Source organism: Globicephala melas, chromosome 1 (assembly GCF_963455315.2).
Source record: "Globicephala melas chromosome 1, mGloMel1.2, whole genome shotgun sequence".
NCBI classification, from domain to species: Eukaryota; Metazoa; Chordata; class Mammalia; order Artiodactyla; family Delphinidae; genus Globicephala; species Globicephala melas.
The window spans coordinates 85,001,264-85,023,242 of NC_083314.1; the positions used below are offsets into that span (position 1 = coordinate 85,001,264).

General features: G+C 45.9%; 2 protein-coding genes across 6 annotated transcripts in view; one reads left to right on the forward strand and one right to left on the reverse strand.

The window, feature by feature from the left end:
- Positions 1-109: 109 nt before the first annotated feature.
- TRIM45 (tripartite motif containing 45) lies at positions 110-9,798 on the forward strand. 2 transcript variants are annotated; one of them, XM_060300770.2, is made up of 7 exons: positions 118-159; positions 581-926; positions 2,576-3,309; positions 4,528-4,657; positions 5,488-5,602; positions 7,909-8,035; positions 8,922-9,796. In XM_060300770.2, the coding sequence occupies exons 2-7, from the start codon at positions 751-753 to the stop codon at positions 9,068-9,070; spliced, it is 1,431 nt and encodes a 476-aa protein (XP_060156753.1). In that variant the 5' UTR covers positions 118-159; positions 581-750; the 3' UTR covers positions 9,071-9,796. The 2 variants fall into 2 exon arrangements, with proteins under 2 accessions (XP_030725056.1, XP_060156753.1); XM_030869196.3 differs by having other exon boundaries at positions 110-926; positions 8,922-9,798.
- TTF2 (transcription termination factor 2) overlaps positions 1,239-21,979 on the reverse strand; it is a 57,871-nt gene continuing 37,130 nt past the window's right edge. Inside the window, exons 23-26 of one of the 4 annotated variants that reach the window (XR_009564291.2) lie at positions 18,970-19,151; positions 18,540-18,675; positions 17,969-18,063; positions 1,239-4,638 (exon numbers count right to left, since the gene is read on the reverse strand). Coding sequence is in view for 1 of the 4 variants with exons in the window: in XM_030869188.2 (XP_030725048.2) it covers positions 19,007-19,151 (145 nt within the window). In the remaining 3 variants the exon portion in view is untranslated. Of the gene's footprint in view, positions 4,639-17,968; positions 18,064-18,272; positions 19,152-21,979 lie in introns of those variants that run through there. The other 3 variants (XR_011377381.1, XM_030869188.2, XR_009564292.1) reach the window with 3 other exon arrangements.

The following is a 21,979-nucleotide window of genomic DNA, read 5'->3' on the forward strand; positions in this document are numbered from 1 at the left end:
GAGGCGCCCCTCCCTCATCACGCGGGGGCGGGCGTGGCACTTGTCGTGGGGCGGGCGCGGGACCAGTGGGGCGGGCGGTGGGAGGGGGCTGGTAGTGGAGGGTGATGGAGGGGCAGGGGTTCAGGAGTCGACAGAAGGACTAGCTGGAGACCTAAATCTGTAAGCGCTTCCGGGGAGGAGGACTTGGGGAGACAGAGGAGGGCGTGGGCGTGTCTGGTATGGGATGCCTTGCAAAGGAGGGGGCCTTGCTGAGATCTGTGGGTGGTTCCTTTGAGGAATCCTTTTCTTCCTTTTTGCCCTTTGATTTGCCAAAGGGAGAGTCCCCGTGGTCTCTGTTCAAGTTTTGGAAACTTTCTCTTTGGGTGGGCCTAATCACATACTACTTCATTATAGAACTGCCCAGGGCCTTTTCTGATACTGAGCACAAACGTAGGGAATATGGCAGAAAAAAGGAAGCCGCTGCTGGGCTTCGTGAGCAAACTCCCCAGTGGGACCACACCTGGAAACTCAGGCAAGACTCGCTGCCCTTTGTGCATGGGGCTTTTCAAAGCCCCCAGGCTCTTGCCTTGTTTGCACACAGTTTGCACCACCTGTCTGGAGCAGCTGGAACCCTTCTCAGTAGTGGACATCCGAGGGGGAGACTCTGACACAAGCTCTGAGGTGTCAGTATTCCAGGAACTCAAGCCACGCACTCTGCAGCCGCAAATTGGCATCCTCTGTCCGGTATGTGATGCTCAGGTGGACCTGCCCATGGGTGGAGTGAAGGCTTTAACCATAGACCACCTGGCCATGAATGATGTGATGCTGGAGAGTCTGCGTGGGGAAGGCCAGGGCCTGGTGTGTGACCTGTGCAGCGACAGGGAAGTGGAGAAGAGGTGTCAGACCTGCAAAGCCAATCTCTGCCACTTCTGCTGCCAGGCTCATAGGTAAAGATGGGATACCCCACCTGGTGTGGCTTAAGAACGGAGTACGAAGAGGTGTCAAGACAGAGAAATAACCTTGGTGAGCAGATGGCAAGGAAAGCTTGAATTCCATGGAAGGTCAGAGAGCAATATACAGTGTGATTACAGATATTCCAGAACAGTAGTTAACTCCTGCAGCCTTTATATAATACCCATGATACTTATAGCATCAAAGGTTTGCAGAGTCCTTTTCAGTTTACAAAGCACATTTACACTTTCCTTGGATCATCAATCATTTGTATAGTGAATAATTGTACTGGGTGCTAGAGAAAGTGAATGAGTATAATGACAAAGCCCCTGCCCTTGATCTCATTGGATCCTTGCAACTCATAGAAAAGCAGGCAATGTTTTCATCCCTATTTATTATTTGAGGAAACTGAAGCTCAGTAGCATGTGATTTGCCAAGGTCCCATAGCTGGTAAGTAGTGTCTAACAGAACTGAATTTAAAATCCAGATCTTCTGACTGCCTTCTATGCTCTTGCTACTAATCTCTGCTGCCTTCCCAGTATAAGGTGCTGATTAGTGGGGCACAACCTCAGCCTTTGCCTTGTACCCTAGTGTTACTCTGGAACTTGGTGAGGTGGGCTGGTAGGTGCGTATTGGGGTGCAGATTATGTCTTTTAGGGTGTGTGGTGAACAGTTTGTCACATAAATCACTTTGTCCCCTTCAGACCGCCTTTCCCCATTCCAGAACATCACAGTGTAAGATGGCCAAGGTTTTAGGATTAGCCTACCGTGGTCTTTAAGTTCTGCCTTCCATGTGTTTTCTGGCCTCACCAACAGAACAAGTTAGTAGTCTTCGGTCTTTCTATTTTTAACTTGTATTTGGACTACTTTGCTGCCAGCTAAACAGCTGGCCCTATTTTGTCTACAACCACTCTTCTGGTGCCGGAATAGGCATGTAAGCTTGATGTTGCTATAATGCTAACGGGGAAAATCTGAACAGTTACCATGGTTTCTAGGGATTTCCCTGAATCTCTAGAGGGCTACAGAAAAGGGGAATTAGAGGTTTGATTTTACTGACCACTGACCACTTTCTCTAATAATGTTGATGACTCTTGTTAAGGAAAATTCTAGCTTGCTGCTTTGGGTGATGTAGGCGCTAGTCAAAGGAAATGCTTTACCAGAGTGTTAGGTGGAAGCTGAAGGAGACTGTCGTGGCCAGCCGGCTGCTTTTTAATTGCCTGAGGCTCATTTTGTGCCATCTGGCACAGGTCTGGTCTCTTGCTGCTGGGTCTCCACTGTGCTCTCCCCTCTAGCTTGCTGCAGGAGTAGGCTGAGGGTCTTGCCTAAACTTGACAAATTAATTCTTTGGGGAAAGTTCCAGGATGTAGCCTTAGCATTGCGACCTCTGGCAAAGTCAGGTGCCCAGTCAGAGAGCCCTAGCCTACTGTCATTTAATCCTATACAACAGCCCTTTCAGGTAGGTATTATCCCCATGGTATAGAAGAGGAACTGGAATCCTAGAGGGTCATGTGGTTAGTAAGAGGTTAGAATGAGGAACCGAACCCAGATTTGCTGGACTTCAGAGCCCGTGCTCTTAAAACTGCCGGACTGTTTCCCAAGTAGAGTTGTCCCCTCATTTCCTGTCCCCGACTCTGTTTGCCCCTAGGCGGCAGAAGAAGACGACTTACCACACCATGGTGGACCTGAAAGACTTGAAAGGCTACAGCCAGATTGGGAAGCCCATTCTGTGTCCCGCTCACCCTGCGGAGGAGCTGAGGCTGTTCTGTGAGCTCTGCGACCAGCCCGTGTGCCGGGAATGCATGGTGGGGGGGCACCGGGAGCACCCCTGCGACCTCGCCAGCAACGTTGTCCACAAGCACGGGGACTCCGTGCGGGAGCTCCTCAAAGGCACCCAGGCCCACGTGGAGGGCCTGGAGAAGGCGCTGGCACAGATCAAAGGGACCAACTGTGCCCTGCAGGAACGGGTGGAGGCCGTGGCCGGCGACGTCCGCAGCTTCTCCGAGGGCTACATCAAGGCCATCGAGGAGCATCGGGACAAGCTGCTGAAGCAGCTGGAAGCCATCCGGATCCAGAAGGAGAACTCCCTGCAGCTGCAGAAGGCACAGCTGGAGCAGCTGCTGGCAGACATGCGGACCGGAGTGGAGTTCACCGAGCACTTGCTGACCAGTGGCTCTGACCTGGAGATCCTCATCACCAAAGGGGTGGTCCTGGAACGGCTCACAAAGTTGAACAAAGTGGCATACAGTGCCCGTCCTGGAGTGAACGAGAAGATCACCTTCTCTCCTAAGGAGAAAGCAGGCCTGTGCCGCGGCTATGAAGTTTATGGGGCCATCAATACCAAAGAGGTCGATCCAGCCAAATGTGTCCTTCAAGGGGAAGGTAGGAAGGCATTTCCCACTGGCGTTGAGAGGACAGTGCACAGGACATGGTGTTAAAGACATGTGGCTTTTCCAGCCATGGCCTTCATTTAGCTAGGGAGAGAGACATATGGATCCGATGGACGGTGACCCCACCCTTGTCCTTTTCTTTCTGATCTGTTCTGGTCAGGGTACAGTTAAGATCCCTACAGGGGTGAAGCTTGACCCTTTTCCAGTGGAGAAAAGTAGTAACTACCAAGGAACTCAAGGATCATGCTGTTTCTCTCAGATGACAGGACAGAGGCAGTGCCCATAGGAGATAACAGCATAGGCCTCAGGGCAGGGCAGAATCCTGCCTGTTCAGAGAGGATGGCTTGGACCAAGTTCTGAAGAGAGTTTCTGAGGAGTGAGGATGACAGGATTATGGTTTGCTTTCTTCTATGCCCTTTTTGGTTCATGTAAGCCACGTGTTGGCATTTGAAGGAAAATGGTAGGCATTTCAGTCAGCAGAGGGGAAAAACATTTTCTTTTGACCACATTGATCAAACATATATTTCACAGATCAGTCCTCACAGGAAGACTCTACTGTAGAGTCATCCTAACTGGCACAGGAATTCTTACCTGTTCGGGGGTCACAGATCCCTTTGAGAATGATCTCTCCCCAAGAAACACCCATTAATTTGGGCATACAATTTCAGGAGATTCTTAGACCCTTCATAAGGCCTCACAGTAGTTCACGAACCCCAGGTTAAGAAGCCTGTTTCATCTGACTTCCGGACCAGAGGCTGTAGCTATTGAATATGCCCCCAACACCATGGCACAGCTACCACGCTGTGGAGGACTTCACAGCATGAAGAGTCCCAGGTGGTCACCCTGTACCCCCTGCCTCTTCCAGCAGGATCTGCAGCTCAGAGAGGGTAGTTTGGGGTTACCAGCCTCTCTCACGGTGTCCAGAGGTTTTTTTCTCTGAATACATACATCAAACCTGAGTATTTTCAAAGCTTCCTTAAGGCTGAAATTAAGGTCCAGGATCCTATATGATCCAAGAGCAGCTGCTGGCTGAGACAGAAGCAGGCTCACCGGAGCGACTCCCAAGAGGTATGCCTGGGAGAAAAGAAAGGGAGGAAACTGGAAACACAACCTTTTGTTCTAAAGAGAAAAGGCAAGATGGTGTCTGATCTGGGGATACAGTCACTGCAGTTGGCCTTTGAGGTGAGGATGGAGTGTTTATCTTCCGCAGATCTCCACAGAGCCCGCGAGAAACAGACAGTCTCTTTCACCGTCATTTGTAAGGATGCAGCAGGAGAGAGCATGAGCAGGGGAGGAGAGAACATTCAAGTCGCAGTAGTCCCTAAAGATAAGAAAGACAGGTTTGTATTATACACTCAGGCGTCACAGGTAATGAGCGGTGATGCGACTGGAAACCCGAGGTCCTTTGCAGTAGTGGGGCTGTAACTGCAGTAGTTCCAGCCTACCTCCCCATGATGCCATTGAAAAGTGCAATAGGACCAAGTGGACCAGATGTGTTTCCTTGTGTGGGTTTTAGGCCTGTATTCAATTCTCTCCCAAAGGTCTGATCTGCCCCTCAGACTGTCTTCATCCCAACCTTCAAATAGACTGAAAAATATTCCATGTTAGACTGAATGGCGCCCTTCTCAAAATTCAACCTCACTTTGCTACTAAACTGTTCTGGGAGCAAAGTTATACGTCTCTGGAATTAGAGGAGGGAGGAGGGAGGACGAAGGGCAGGAGGGTACAACAGAAGCTGAGGGGAGAGAACACAGTGACGCTTTCAAGGAATTCGTCAGAACATCAGATTAAATCAGCATTTATGTTGCTTACCTTCTGTTGTAAAATTAATTTCCGAGACAAGTAGAAGATACATCCTGCTTGGGGGACATTTAAAATTAATACTGGATTTATGGTGTAGAGCAGGGGTCTGCAGCCCTGTTAGGAACCGGGCCGCACAGCAGGAGGTGAGCGGCGGGTGAGCAAGTGAAGCTTCATCTGCTGCTCCCCAGCGCTCACATTACCGCCCGAACCATCCCCCCATCCGTGGAAAAATTGTCTTCCACGAAACCAGTCCCTGGTGCCAAAAAGGTTGGGGACCGCTGGTGCAGAGTTTACATCCTAAAATAGTGGGCAACTGAAGCAGGCTTGTGAGAATGAGTGATATTTTTGAACTCTCACCTCCATCCAGTCCAGTCAAAACGATGGTCCACGATAACAAGGATGGGACATACTACGTTTCCTATACCCCCAAGGAACCTGGCATCTATACTGTGTTCGTCTGTGTCAAGGAACAACACGTGCAGGTGAGTGAGACCTTACCTGTGCTTCCCTGACCTCCTTTCACCCTGGCCCCCCTGGGTTTTGTCATCTTAGGATGTGGAGACATTTCTCACAGGATCAGCTGTATAGAGGCCTTGAACAGGATTCTCTTCTTTCTTATTTCATCTCACTTTAGAAATGGCCCAGATTTTGCAGCTCTTATTCTTACGAGAGGATGCTGGTGACGATTAAGAACTCTCTATCCCTACTTTACCTCCTGGCTTGTATTTTATCATTCTCCCAGTGCTTGTATTTTATCATTCTCCCAGTTTGTTGGAATTCATAATTTGGGAAAGATGCCTTGATCAGAGGGGCCAATCTACCAGCGGGCAAGCATACACACGTTTGAGCAATATAATCTAGGTCAGGATATTCCAGCTTTTTCAGGCTATGACCAGACATGGACTTACTGGAACACCATTGGGAGAGTTATGCCTTCTCTTCTTGACTGACCAGTCATCTCCCTGCCTAACCATCTGCCCAGATAATTCTCTACTCTGTTTATACGTATATGCTTGTCTGTTACCTCCACAGATACATGTAACACTTTCTGGTGTAGAGATTATGAATTTTTAAAAAGTGGGTAATACTCAACACGTCCAGCAGAATCTCTGCTGACATTCGAGTTGTCAGAGGTTTCCCCCAACCAGAAATCAACACTGACAAGGACAATAAAACACCATAGAGCATCATGATGTGTTAGGCTTGTGGTCTGTGCCACAGGAAGACTCATATTCAATAGCCACTTGCTGCTTTTGCCTAATTACAGGATGTCAGACGGGTTAGGTGTTTTTTTTTAATTTATTAATTATTTATTTGTAAATTTATTTATCTATTTATTTTGGCTGCATTGGGTCCTCATTGCTCCGCACGGTCTTTCTCTAGTTGTGGTGAGTGGGGGCTACTCCTCATTGTGGTACGCGGGCCTCTTATCGCAGTGGCTTCTCCCATTGCAGAGCATGGGCTCTAGGCACACGGGCTTTGATAGCCGTGGCGCGCAGGCTCAGTAGTTGTGGCGCATGGACTCAGTAGTTGCGGCACATGGGCCCAGCCGCTGCGCGGTATGTGAGATCCTCCCGGACCAGGGCTCGAACCCGTGTCCCCTGCATTGGCAGGTAGACTTCCAACCACTGCGCCACCAGGGAAGCCTGGGTTAGGTGTTTTTACAAACATTATTTCACTTTTCCTCCAAATCACTGAGGCATAAGGATCATCATCCAACTGGACCGAGAAAACAAACTTGCCACAATACACAGTACCTGTGTGGAAAAATCATAATTTGAATCCATAGCTTTGAACTCCAGGTTGTTTTTAAAACAGATTGTAAACTCTTTAAAGGAAGAGAGATTTAACATTTGAAAGGCTTCTAAGGTGCCAGCCTCTCTGCTTTGTGCTTTTGCAGAACGTCTGGTTCTCATGCAGGGATAGGCACGTAACAACAGTTATTAAATATTTACTGTTTAACATAGGGTAGAAATTGGAGAATGGAAGTTATCCTTGAAGGAAAAGAGGCAGGAGAGTTTCTAATCTGAGATTTTTTTTTTTTTTTTTTTTTGCGGTATGCGGGCCTCTCACTGCCGTGGCCTCTCCTGTTGCGGAGCACAGGCTCTGGACGTGCAGGCCCAGCAGCCAGCCATGGCTCACGGGCCCAGCCGCTCCATGGCACGTGGGATCCTCCCGGACCGGGGCACAAACCCGCGTCCCCTGCATCAGCAGGCGGACTCCCAACCACTGTGCCACCAGGGAAGCCCAATCTGAGAATTATTAACCACAGGCTTTTAACCTTCCTCCCTTCCATCTATCGTCACCAACCCAGAGTAAAGGGGATGGGTAAACAGTTGTGTCCAGGATGGAGGGATGGAAGGAGAGGAGCTGGCTCAGCATGTGAGGGGAGGGGGTGTGTGGCTGAGAAACTGGAGAAAGGACCACAGATGTCCTCACCTTGTGGTTGTGTGCTCTATAGTTACCCAAGCTTGCTCAGGAATGGAGGAGATAGAGACCAAGGTCAGTGACCTGAAAGCACAGTTGGGTTTCCTAGTCCATCAGGTGGTATGCATGCTGGGAGAGCAGCACGGATTCCTTAACTCCCCCCCTCACTGCATTTGTATCTGGCCCCATCCAGCTCAGCGCCCAGCTGGCTGCTGTCCCCCAGTCGCTGTTTCGCTCCTGCTGTCCTCGTCCCTCCAGGGACAGGCCCTGCGACTTACACTCCGTTTAGTATGTGTGACGCTCGGCACACCCCTGTTGACTCACAAGGTGCTGTTCTTTGCTCTTGGTCTGAACATTGAAGGGCTCACCATTCGCTGTGACCGTGAGGAAACGGCACCGCTCACACCCAGGCGTGTTTCACTGCTGCACGTTCTGCTCCAGCGGAGGCCAGAAGACTGCTCGCTGCGCATGTGGAGGCACCATGCCGGGTAAGGAGAACCAGTCGCTCCTGAAAGCCCTCGCTCTCCCTCTGCTGCTGTCTCCTGGCGGCGGGATCAACTACCACAGCGACCAGCTTCGGGGTGTTCAGACTTAGGCTTTGTTTCTAGGAATGCAGTCTGTGCGTATAAATATATCACAGTTCTAAAAGTTTCATTTAAAGCTTCTTGTTCTGGAAACTGAAATAGCAAGCTGCAAAGTTCTGAATTTTTTAGTTTTGATACAGTTCACTAATCCTAGGAGCCCTGTGCTTCTCCCAGAATGCTCGATTTCAGCCTGTACCCTTTCCAACAGCCTGAGCAGTGTCAAAGATGTAAACCCGCTCCGTTCCTTTTAAAACCTTAGAGAAATTTAAACAAGGCAGGGATGGGAGAACAGATGAATAAATTAACTGAACCAGGTCTGGCTCTTTTCTTGGGGGCAGGGTGGGTGGGCAAGAGGGTCAGCTCAGGCAAGAGATCTAATTATTTTCAGTATTCTGTGGTATCCTTACTCCAATGGTGGGCCTTAAGATAGGCTCTTGTAAACTCTCATATAAACACTTCAGGATCTATTTTGTTTATTTCCACCACTCTGCACTTCCCTTTCATCTAGATTATGTTACAGTTAAAATCCAAACCAGTTCTTCTCCTTGAGTTAGCAGTGTTAAAATAACACTCTTCTTAGAACTTCAGCTAACCTTAATTGATTTGCTGTCATCAGTCTTGAGAGTTCCCCTGACTACAGAGGCACCGAATAGCTTGTTCCTCTCTCTGGGTTTTTATTAGACATTTTCACGTCCATGAGTCTGAATGTCGCCAGAAGCATTAATTTCCGTGGTAACTGCTGGACTTTCCTCTAATGGTGGTTCTCCCCTCTTCTCTTTGAACCATGCAGGTGGGTACCTAGGCTGTGGCCACGGACACAAAGGCCACCCGGGGCGCCCCCACTGGTCGTGCTGTGGGAAGTTTACCGAGAAGTCAGAATGCGCATGGGCAGGTGGGCAGAGCGCAGCGAGGAGTGTACTGAGGACGGTGGCCCTCTGACGGCTTCCTGGGTCTGTGGTCGTAGCTGAGGCCAGCACGGCTTCAGATCACCAGAGAACCCCTGACCTTAATTCTGAAGAAACTGATGGAATTAAAAACAAAGTGCCTTATGTTATACCCTCGAGTCCAAGTACCTTTTTGTGAGTTACTCACTGATTGTACGTCCAGGTGGTCGAGCACCAGAGACCACGCTACGTTTCTCTTCTTCGTGGCCAAAGGTCTTTGGGGGAGGGGAGGCAGTCAGCTGTCTGGTTAAAGTTAATACCAGATGGTGCCCCTCATTAGTGTCCTTTTAAAACATATATACTGTAGTCCAGTAGGAGAGCGACTGTACAAAATGGCTAAAATAGATTCAAGAATCATACAGTGTCTATCTTAGTGCATCTTCAAAAGCAGACAGATCTTTGAAACTAGCAGTTGTTAATCAAAGCTGGCTTTATAGGAGGAGTATAATGTATGCATTACTGTTTTAAAACAGTGTCAGTGTGTGCATGTTTTTGTATGACTGAGCCCATTCATTGTAAGTCTAATAAACTTGTTAGAAAAACTGTACTCATGTAGACTAGCAATATAGTTTGTAGATGTGATCTCAGCTGTAAACAGAATAATCTAATTGAATAAACTTTGTATCACCCCCTCAAAAAAAAAAAAAGTCCTTTCTGTACCAAGGAGGCTCCTTTCTGTTTTGTACAGACATGGAGGTACCCATGCCATTGGAATTTAGCGCTCACGGGGGTAATTTAGTTCCTCACTTTTTGATGTATAACGTTCGTATTTCTCCCTGAGCTACGTGTTAGCTATTTCCCTCAGAGAATAAAAACCTCCTTTCCTCGTATCCACTTGTTGCTAGCACACTTTAAATGGATTATAATGTGATATTGCTGTTTAGGTGGAGGTCTGCCACTTCCCCTCTACACCACGTTCATCTCGTAACCCCAGAGCCTAGAAGATTACTGTGTGGTCAGGGGCAGACACGTAGTCAGTAAATAAAGGGGAATGCTGCTGAAATAGGACCTCATAAATTCCTTGCAGATGTATTCATGCCAGGCGATCCAGATACCTTCCTCGTCCTCACATCTCTCACCCTCTTTGTCTTTTAAAGAACCGTCTTCAGTTTTGTCTGTATACCTAGGAAGTTAACTAGAAGCTTTGACTCCTAGAGCATGCCTGCTTAACTGAAGAGGATTCTTGGGAGAGGAAGTACACAGCACTGGTGCCCCAGCCCTGCCGTGGTCTTCACTGTATATAGTTTGTGTGTTCTTCTGGGACACTTGGTTTCTTATATAGCAAAAACTCAGCATGTATTAAATACAATTATTGAAATCTGCAATGTAAGCTCCATTAAGAAGTAACTCATTGGAATGGTGAATTGCGTCAGGCAAAGGAAGTGAAATAATTAGACAAAACACACTGTCAGGTCATCCTGGAAACATTTCCTCCTTGAGGCTGATAGACGTGAGCTACATTGTAGCTGTAAATATAAAGATATTTACTTATATTTTCTGGAAAGATTCCCTTCAGCCCTCTCTCTGACCAAAATCTGATATTCCCAGAAGACCCTGATGGCCCTGTAACCCTCTGAAATTATTATTTGCTCTTCCTCACTCCTCATAATCACTGGGCCCAGAGGTCAGGTAGGAGTCCTTTAGCTCAGCACTGCTGCTTTAAGATCAGTGGTTATCAACTGATGTGAATTTGTCCCCCAAGGATGTTTAGTAAAGTCTCAGGCATTTTTCCTTGCCACAGCTGGGGGCAGAGTGCCACTAGCATCTCTTGGGTAGAAGTCAGAAATGCTGCTTATGCTCAGTTCTGGCCAGCTTCCCACAATGAAGAATTATTCAGTGTGAAGTGTTAATAGCGCTGCTGTCGAGAAATCCCGTTCTAGACCATTATTCCGCCTCCTTTAAAAAAGGCCAGCCTTGAAGCTCAGGCCTTTATGCAAGCTGTTACCCCTACGTGGTTCAGCCATCCACAGAGCCCCGAGTCATTCCCCCTTCTTCCTTGAAGATTTTAGCACCAAACTTGCTGCTACTCCAGTACTCCTCCTCATCAGTCTTAGAGTAATTCAATAGCCACGAAGACATCTTAACTCCATGACTCTAAGGTTCTTTTTTCCCTCACGCAGCAGTCAGTCATACCCTAGACCTCGATTCCAGCTGATCCCTCTGCATAACCTCAATTTCAAGCATCCTGCAACCATGACCTCCCACCTTTCCAGCTCACCCACCTGACTCTACTAATTCTTCTACCTCCCTAGAATCCCCAGTGCAGTGACCACCTTCCCACTATTACCCTCCCCAGCCTCATGTCCTTTCCTTCATCCTCACTCAGTTTAGACTGTACAGAGCATCATCACACTCTTGCATGTAGTCTCTCCCTGTCCTTTTTGCTTGGCAAAACCCCAGATGAGATCCAGATCTCCATCTAACCCAAATGAATGATCCTGGAGAAGAACACGAATGTATGACGACTAGTCTCCCTTTAAATCTATGACCACTGATCTTGATGGGCTCTTAGCATTGCCCGGTAGTCTGACATGTCTCTAGTCCATTTATTCTCCACTCTTCTAGACAATTGTATTTCCTACTTTCTTCTCCTCAAATTGCAATTTGCACTGCACTTCCCCTCTCCACTTATGATCTTGCTTCCTATTTCACCAAGAAAACAGAAGAATTCAGAAGAGAATTTCCTGACCTTCCCACCATATCTACAAATCTACCTATATGCCTATCAAAAGCAAACTTTTATATGAGCTCTCATTCCATCTCTACAACCCAGGAACGTTGCTCCAGTAATTTCCCCCTCTACTGGATTGCTAATTTCAGAAAATAAACATGCTACAATGTTCCCTATCTTAAAAAACAAATTTCCCTTGATTTTTATATGAGACTTCTAGGGCTGCCGTATAGAATACCACAGACTGGGTGGTTTGAACAACAGAAATTTCTTTTCTCACAGTTCTGGAGGCTGGAAGTCCAAGGTGCCAGCGGGGTTGGTTTCTCCTGAGGCCTCTCCCTGGCTTGCAGATGGCCACCTTCTCCTGTGTCATCACGTGGCCTTTTTTCTGCACATGCATCCCTGATGTCTCTCCCTCTTCTTATTGACACCAATCCTACTGAATTAGGGTTCACCCATATGATCTCATTTAACCTTAATTATCTCCTTAAAGGCCCTGTCTCCAAATACAGTCACAATGGGGGCTAGGACTTCAATCTATGAATTTGCAGGGAACACAGATCAGTCCATAAGAATTTTTTCATCCCCCTCTGACAGCTGCTCCGTTTTTCTGCTTCCCTTTAAAAAGACCTCAAAAAAAAAAAATTGTTTGCTATCTCTACTTCCCCTCCTTGAATTCTCTCTTGGATCTAACTCAGTCTTTAATCCTCACCACTCCACTGAAACAGCTCTTGTAAAGGTCACCTGTAATATCCATGTTATGGAATCCAATGGTCAGTTCTTGATCTTTATCCTCTTTGACCTATCAACAGCATTTAACACAGGTGATCACTTTCCCCTCCAAGAAAGATCTTCTTCACTTGGTTTATCTGGCATTACTCTTCTTCTTTTTAAAAAAATTTATTTATTTATTATTTATTTATGGCTGCCTTGGGTCTTTGTTGCTGTGCACGGGCTTTCTCTAGTTGCGCTGAGCGGGTCTACTCTTTGTTGCAGTGCGTGGGCTTCTCATTGCGGTGGCTTCTCTTGTTGTGGTTGTGGAGCACAGGTTCTAGGCGCGTGGGCTTCAGTAGTTGTGGCACAAGGGCTCAGTAGTTGTGGCTCGCGGGATCTAGAGCACATGCTCAGTAGTTGTGGTGCACGGGCTTAGTTGCTCCGTGGCATGTGGGATCTTCCCAGACCAGGGATTGAACCCGTGTCCGCTGCACTGGCAGGCAGATTCTTATGCACTGCATCACCAGGGAAGTCCCGCATCACTCTCCTTAATCACTTTTCTCATTGACTTCCTTCCTCTGGTTCCTCATCTCTCCAGTCTCTACACATTTAAGAGCTCCAAGGATTAGTTCCTGCATTTTTATCTTCCCCCCCACTTCCTAGGTGATTTCATCCTCTCATGAGTTTAAGTACCTTTTATATACCGATGACTCCTAGATTTATCTCCAGCTCCAAACTCCATATGGTTATATCCAAGAGCTTACTTAACATCTCCACTTGGATGTATCATAGGCACCTCATCTTTAAGATGTCCAAAACAGAACTCTCAATTTCCAATTCTCACTGCCCAACTGACCACCAGCACCAAAGTGTTTCTCCTGCAGTCTTCTCCATCTCTTTGAAAGGAATGTCCAAATCCACTCTTACAGGGGGTGGAGCCAGTCACCTTGGAAACATCCTTGACTCCCCTCTCAGGCATTACGTCCAATCCACTGGCAAATCCTATCTGCCATCCCTTCAAAATACATCTGCTGAGCACTGCTCTCTGCCTACACTGCTAACCACACCAGTCTGAGATACCATGATTTCTCACCTGGACTTTTGCAATGGCCTTCTAACTAGTCTCTCTGCTCTCACTCTCAACTGTCTACAGTCTATTCTCCACCCAACAGTCCTTTTAAAATACATCAGATCGTGTCACTCGTCTTGCTTGACAACCTCCAAAGGCCTCCCATCTTACTCAGAACAGCCTTTACATCAGCATGTAAGACCCTGCAGGACCTGGATCCTTGCTCTTCTCTTTCCTACCCATCCCCCCACCCCCATCACTCTATTCCAGCCAAACTGGACTGCCTGGGGCCCCTCAAACTCTGTCTTGAAGCCTTTACAATCACTGCCCCTCCACCTGGAATGCCCTTCTCATGGATACGTACATGATTCACTCTCATTTTCCTCAGGTTCCTGCTCCTTTGTCAAACACCATCTTATTGGAGAGGTCCCTAACTACCCTGTATAAAATAGCAACTCCCCACCCCAAGACTCCGTATCATCCTTAGTCTGCTTCATCACCATCTAACATATGTATATTCTATTTCTTTATTGTCTGTCCTCTTATCCTAGACCGTAAGGTCTATGAAGGCAGGGATTTGACATTTATTGACCACTATACTATCCCCATGGAAGACAGTTCCTGGCACATAGTAGAGGCTTAATCAATATTCTGTTGAATGAATAAAGATCTCATTGGTAGAATTTTTGGTTTGGATCTCCTTGGTATCTGTTTCTACAGGCCAGACTTCCCTTCCCTCAGACTGACATTTTTCCTTCAACCAAATACCACTTGGAAAAAAACCTCAGCCTTCTCTCAAAACTGTTGGATAAATTATATGCACCTTAGGGACCAGCCTTGAATTTTCCAATTACCTCAGACATCTAGGGAATTGCTTGCCATGAAGAAGCTTGTTGTTTTACATCATTTTGCCCCATGTGTCTTTTAATGAATCAGATTTCGGAACTGAGGATAAAAAGCTTATCATTTATTTCAGTTGGAAAAAGCTTTTGGTAATTGGATAACTCTACTGTAGATGAAGTTCTATTGCAACAGAAAATATCTATAAGATACCTAGGTTCTGGCAAATGCCCTAGCCTTTAAGCAATATTAATGGTAACAGTTCCACTACAGGTATTTAAAGTTTGTGCGGGGGGTGGGGTGGGGGGGTGGGGTGGGGCTGGTATTTGATCTGTGCTACAGTGGAGTGTAAACCTAGATGAAAGACGTGGCAAAGCAAGACTGATCTGCAGAGCCCAATATTCCAAGGTGAGGACAAAAAGAAGTCTTAGGATTTAGGAACTGCCCCCAGCGTAACAAAGTGCTTCAGAAACCACCTTTGAGTTGTGAGCACTGAAGCATCAACAAGGTGCAGCAGCAGGACGTAAGCTATATCTCTGGTGTTACAGGGAGGAGAAAACGGGCCGCAAATTACAGCCTCCGTCCCCTGGGATGTTGTAACTGGATAAACACCTGGGCCGCCTTGGATAACAAACATACACACATACCTGCCAGCCCACCCATTCTCTAATCTCTAAAATGCAGCAGTCACTCAGCTTTACTCCAGAGGATGTATACCTATGTGTTAGGCTTTTCTCAATTAAGAGGTGGTTGGGTGAAGTGAATGCTAATTAAAAGCATAATATAGGAAGAGGTGTTTCACTCTTTGCCTTATTAGCTTCTACGTATTGATTTCAATTCCTTCAACACTTCCTCAGAGAAGTCCCCCTTAACTAGGTCAAATCCCTGTTCTAAGCCCTACCAGCCACGCGGACACCCCCGCCACTGTAGCACTCATCACAATGGCCACTTCGCAGCCACACGTGATGATCTGATTAATGCCTGTCTCCCCTTCTAGGCTGGAAGCCTCAGGAGGACAGGGACTGTTTGGGGTTTTGCTTATCCTTACATTTTCAGTGCCCAGGAGTGCCCTGGCATGTTTAATATATGTTTTTAAATTAATGTATGAATAATTAAGCAGTAAAAGTATTCTTCCCATCCCTCCTTTCATATGTAATCTCTTCCTACACTCAGATTTAGCTAAGCATTCTGGTAAAAAGGACTCAAGCTAGCGAAGATATCATCTTCCCTGTTCCCTGCTAAGGGTTAGGCCGTTCTTTCATTTCCATCCCCGTCCCCTGGCTACTCACTCCAGTGGTACTTTGTACTATAACTGACACTAATTTCATTTTTACCTATGAAAACATTTTAATCGAGGTCATATGCCTACAAATTCTAAATTCTTATTGTAATTCTCTTTGTGCTTGAAGGAATGCCTTTTAATTCTTTCTGGCTTTCTCTAGGGCTAGATGCTACATAGCAAATAGCAGTACCATATCCCACTCTGTAAACCCAAATTCTCTCAAGGCATTATGGTAGATATCAAGATTTCAGAACACCAGAGGGGCCACACAGAGCACTGGCATTTCCATGACTATCTGTGCAGGATAATCTGGCCTCGTCTTTCAGCCCTGCAGAAGCTACTTCATTGCACAAGACAATCAGAGAGAGGAAAGAGCCCAGTATTTATACGTAGCCATTCCAGATCACATCCATGACTGCTAGAGGAAGGGGTCATGTCCCACAAAGACATCATTCTACCTACTGTGTTCATAATAATTGGATGGCAACAGGAGTCCTTGGTAAGGCTTTAAAGGGCCCAGGTTCCATCCAGCCATGGCACGCACGATGCCCTTTTTTGATTAACACTGACAAAGAGAAGTCAAACTATAAACGTTCCATGAAGGCAACTCTGTCACGTAAGAAATACCTTGTAAACTGGGTGCTCAGCAATGTTGCACTTTGGTGACAGATGTTCACCATCTGGCTCTTTCAGCTGCACCCATGCTTCAATTTTATTCTCATATTCCGAGACCTGGTCCCACAGCAATAACACTAGCGTTCGGATGGCACTTCGTGGCTAACAAAGCATTTACTGTTCTCGCCTAAGTCTGCTGAGGTAGGCAGAGAGATGTAAAAAGAAAATCTGACCGTTACGGTGTCACATAAGGAAAGGCTGGTTGACACTGGCAGAATTCATAGGGCAGCACCTCAATTAGATCACTACATCGTGGGATGCTGCCCACTGCTAGAGGGTGCAGAGACCCACCTTGTCATGCCCTGACCTTAAGAAATGGACTCACGGTAACTAAAATGAACGTGAGCCTGAGACAGACACTAGAATGCTACGTATATTATAATTCATGAGACATTTCCACCCCAGGGCTAGGACTGAAGGATGCATGTCTGGTATGACAGTGGTTCCAATTTTTGCTGTATCCGCCTCACATCGATAGCATCTCCCTGTTACAGGAACACCTACCCAAGACAAGACTGAGTGGCTTTGCTAGCTTAGAATCAGAATGAGGAACACTAGAGAAACTATTTAAGATACGAGAAGGAATATCAGAGTAGATTACATTGGTCAGTGGGCTCTGAATATCTGAAGATTGTAGGTTATAATCCCTGCAACCATCTTCAGACTAAAAGCAAGAATACTTGAACCTCGAAGTTGACACTGCCTCTCTCCTAAACAGTACCTGGAAAGGACACTGACAGTGTTCACCTAACATGCCTTCTGACTGACATGACCCATCTGTCGATCTGGTCGCATGGGGTATGGTGTGTATGTGTGTTGCTAAATTGCCAGGGGAGCACAGTGAGCTGTATGCTAATCCTCACATCTTACAGATGAAAGAACTGAGGTGCCTGGGGAATCTGCAACTAGCTGAACACCAGACAGTCAGCAAACAGCAGAGGCAGGGTTTGTAAGTTCTTGCTGGCCTGGGAGCCACTGCTTCTCAGGTGACACTCCCTTTGCCCTGGTGTGTTGATCCTACAGCGTAACTCCCGAAAGGTAATCTTACATCCTCCATTTCCCGATTTTCCCAGGGACTTCACTACAGCTGCCGAAGTTCTAAAAACAATGCCTACCACAAATGCGGAAACCAAAGTGTAGAGAAGTTAATGATTTTTTCAAGGCTACACCCCAGCTAAGGTGAACCTGGAAATAGAGTTAAGTCAGAACTCTTCCTTCCAGGCCACCTGTCTTTGCCTCTGTGGGCCTTTAGACCATGTCCTCAGAGGGCACCTTTGCTTAAACAGGCCCCAGTGCCTCAGCCCATACTGTGACTGGCTTAACACAGGGCTTTGTCACCTAATCCTAACTCAAAGGAGGGCAACAGTTCTATCTAGGAAGAAATACAATTCTTTCTAGCAGAAATTAGCTGAGTAAGTGCCAACGGGAAGAAGGGAATCTGAATAGTTTCCCAAAGTAAGAAATTCTCAAGAGTTTGTATTAGTCAGGATACAAACTGCTATACAAACGAACACCCAAGTCTCATGGTTTTAAAAAAAATTATTTCTTGATCATGTCATAGTCCAATGTGGGTGAGCTAGGGTGAGAAGGGAGGCACACACAGGAAGCTTTGTTCCGATGTCGTTCAGGAACTGAGGCTTACCAGTCTGCCAAGGGGTCCGTGGCCAGCAGTAGGTTAAGAATCTCTGACCTAGTGGCTTCACAAGTCTCTAGGGCCCTGCAGTCATCCATCAGTTCCTTTGTATTCAGTGGGCCAACAAGAGAAGAAACAGCACAAAGAATCACTTGCAAGGTTTCAGAAAGGCAGATAAGAAATGACTTACATCACTTCTCTCCATATTCCACTGACTTAGAACTCAGTAATATGGACCCATGTAACTGCAGTGAAGACTAGGAAATGTAGTCTCTGGTGGCCAGGAGGAAAAGGAAATGGGGGTTAGTGAACACAAAGCATTATCTCTGCTACGCTGTCAAACACATGTTTATTGGATTATGCCAATGATAATACAAGTACTAAATGACACAATAATACTAAATGAAACAATGGTACTAAGTGCTACAAATACTGTAAATTTGTAAAAACACAAATACTAGAAAAATGACACAAAAATTAAAATTTATGACACAAATACCACATGATATGATAGCAATATAAAATAATACTAAAAGATATGATACCAAATTCTAAATAATACGATGATACAAATACTAACCATCTACATATTACGCAGAGAGCTGCTTCTGCTCAGCCCATAAAGAGATGGTTATATGAGCAGCCTCATTGGCAGGAGATGAAGAGATGGGATGGAGCCTGTGTTAGAAAAGGCAGTAACATTGGGTCCCCACCAGCTGAGAAGAGAAAAGCAACAGAGGGCTTTTTGAGCTTTTACTGAAGCTTAGGTACAACCCTCCCAGGGCTGTTTTCCAAATTCTCTAACTCTAAAGCATTTTCTCTTATCTGAAGTAATTTATTGGTTTCTATGTCACACATTAAATACGCTGATTGATTAACATGACTGGTTAACCAAGTGGTTAACATGGTAACGGATCCTCACTTTGAGGAGGGCTTGAAGGTGAAACCGAATGCCAACGAGAGCTCAAAGGACCAGGGTTAGGTCATTCTCCCCAGATCCTAATACAAACCAACAATGGCACTATTCTGAGCTCCATAAACAGGAAGTTAGATGCCAAAAAGGACTTTGAGATCGGCCAAGGTGAGCTTGGTGACAACTTCTCCAGTTCCTGATAGAATCTGTTTGGCCAAATCTCTCTTTTTTTCTTGGAGCTGCAAGATCTTCTCTTCCACTGTTCCCTCACAAACAAATCTGAAAAAGATAAGCAAATAATCAAAAACCCACAGCAGCATATCTAATGACATATTCAAACGTCTATTTATGCTTCCGTTTTTTGGGGGTTTTTTTTGCGGTACGCGGGCCTCTCACTGTTGTGGCCTCTCCCGCTGCAGAGCACAGGCTCCGGACGCGCAGGCCCAGCGGCCATGGCTCACGGGCCCAGCCGCTCGGTGGCATGTGGGATCCTCCCGGACCAAGGCACGAACCCGTGTCCCCAGCATCGGCAGGCAGACTCTCAACCACTGCGCTACAAAGGAAGCCCTATGCTTTAGTTTTTAAATGAGATTTCTTCCTTTATTTTTTCTTAGGTTTGATTAAGAACTCTATGTTTAGCAGATCTAAACAACTTAGACTAAATATATATCCATTTAAAGTGATCTGACCTTGGACTTCCCTGGTGGCGCAGTGGTTAAGAATCTGCCTGCCCATGCAGGGGACACGGATTCGACCCCTGGTCCAGGAAGATCCCACATGTCGCCGAGCAACTAAGCCCATGTGCCACAACTACTGAGCCTGTGCTCTAGAGTCCGTGAGCCACAACTACCCGCGTGCCTAGAGCCCATGCTCCGCAACAAGAGAAGCCACCGCAATGAGAAGGCCGCGCCCTGCGACAAAGAGTAGCCCCCGCTTGCCGCAACTAGAGAAAGCCTGCGTGCAGCAACGAAGACCCAACATAGCCATAATAAATAAATAAAATAAAAATTTAAAAATAAAGTGATCTGACCTCAAATTGGCCTTTTCTTTCTTTCTGAAGCTGAGATAATTGAGAAGTGCCAAAATAAGCAAAAGATATCCTGATCCAAAAAAAAGTGTAGAGATCCAGCTTTTACACAAAACGCTCCATCCTGATAAGGTCAGAAGGCCTAAAGCTTATCAAGTTTCTGCCAGGAAGATGTGTGCTGGTTTAAGTACAGAGTGTCTTATCTCTTGGCTAATTCACACTGAAAACAGGTTTTACAAACCAAGCAAATACCACTGTTGTCCTTTATTCACTCATTCAACAGGTGCTGATGAAGATTCCCTATATGCCATGCACTATGCTAGGTGTAGGAACGGAGATTTGAACATGGTCTTGCAGTCAAAGAGAACACAAAACAAAGACATGAAAATAAACAGCAACAATAATAATATGACCTGGAAAGCGCTATAACGGAAGTATGTCCAGCATACAAAAGGAGTGAAAAGAAATCTGTCTGGGGTCTTCAGGGAAGGCTCCATTGACAACTTGACTCTTAGTGTGACTTGTAGGATGAGCAAGGGTTTGCCAGATAGAACAGTGGGGAGGGCATCCCAGGGAATGGGAACATGTGTAAAACCATGACTGAGTTTTGGAACACAGTCTGCTGCAGGGGTCGTAGAGTCTGGCCAGGGCAAAAGTCAAAAACTATGTTGTACTACAACAGCAGAAGCTCAAGAGGCTGGCGGGGGCTGGATCATGAGTGACTCTGCCTGTGATGCTAAGAAACTTGGTTTTGAAAGGAGGAAATGGCAGTGGGATAGGAAGAAAGGGATGGTTACAAGAAACACCTAGAAAATAAAATGAATGGATTTGGTTTGTGAAACGTGAGCAAGAAGGGGGAGTCTAGTTTTGGCTCCATGATTAGATAAACAGTGATTCTATTCACAAAGATGAGAAATTCAGAAGAATCAGTAGATATGAGGTAGCAGGGAGAAACAATCTCAGCTTGTGACATTGTGAGTCCCTGGAGCATGTAACAGTACTTGCTACATGGGGACTACTCAACAGGTATTCATTCGTTTTTTGAGTTGAATGAGACAAATACATGAGTGAATGAATAATGGGTGTGGATGTGGACACTCAGATTCAGATATTTCGTGGGGATTTGGATATCTGGGCCTGAAGTTTAGGAAACCTTGGAACAGAGGGTATAGATTTTGGACTTACTGGAGTGGACAGGATTATTAAGAGAGGTGCATACAAAGTGAGCTGAGAAGAGAGCTAAAGACAAAACAACTGACATAATCACTGTACTTGGTGAATTTGGGAATTCATTGGTGTCCCTTAGCAAGAGTAGCTTCAATGGAGCGGCGGGGGTAAAAGCCAGTTTGTATAGGTTGAGGAATGAATGGGAAGTAAGTAAAGATGGACAAGGATTTCTAATTATTCAGAAAACTTAGCCATGAAAAGGAAGGAGAAAAAGAGGTCCATAACTAGACTGTATTGTACAATTAAGGCAGGTTCTGCTGTTGTTTTTAAAGAGAAGAGGGTCTCAAGGACAGGGGCATTCTACAAAATAACTGGCCTGTGCACTTCAAAAATGTCACTGTCATAAAACACAAAGAAAGATTGAGGTGTTGTTCCAGTTAAAGGGGACAAAAGAGTCATGACAATCAAATGCTACACAGGACCTAGAATTTTCTTTGGCTGGGAAGGACATCACTGGGACAAGTGGCAAAATTGAATAAGGTCCATAGATCAGATATGAGTATTGTATTACTGTTAACATCCTGGTTTTGATAACTTTATTATAGTTATATAAGAGAATGTCATTTTTAGGAAATGCATATTTTACTATTTAGAGGTAAAGGAGCATCATGTCTGCAACTTACTGTCAAATGGTCCAGAAAAAATCTTACACACACACACACACACACACACACACGTGTCACAGTGCACAGGAATGTTTTGGTATTATTGTTGCAATCAAGAACTTTGGGGTATTCTTGTAAGAATTCTTACATTCTTCTCTATATGTCTGGAATTATGTCAAAATAAAAGTTAAAAGAAAAAGAGAGAGAGAGAGAGGAAGAGAGGGAGGAGGGAGGAGAGTCCTTTCATG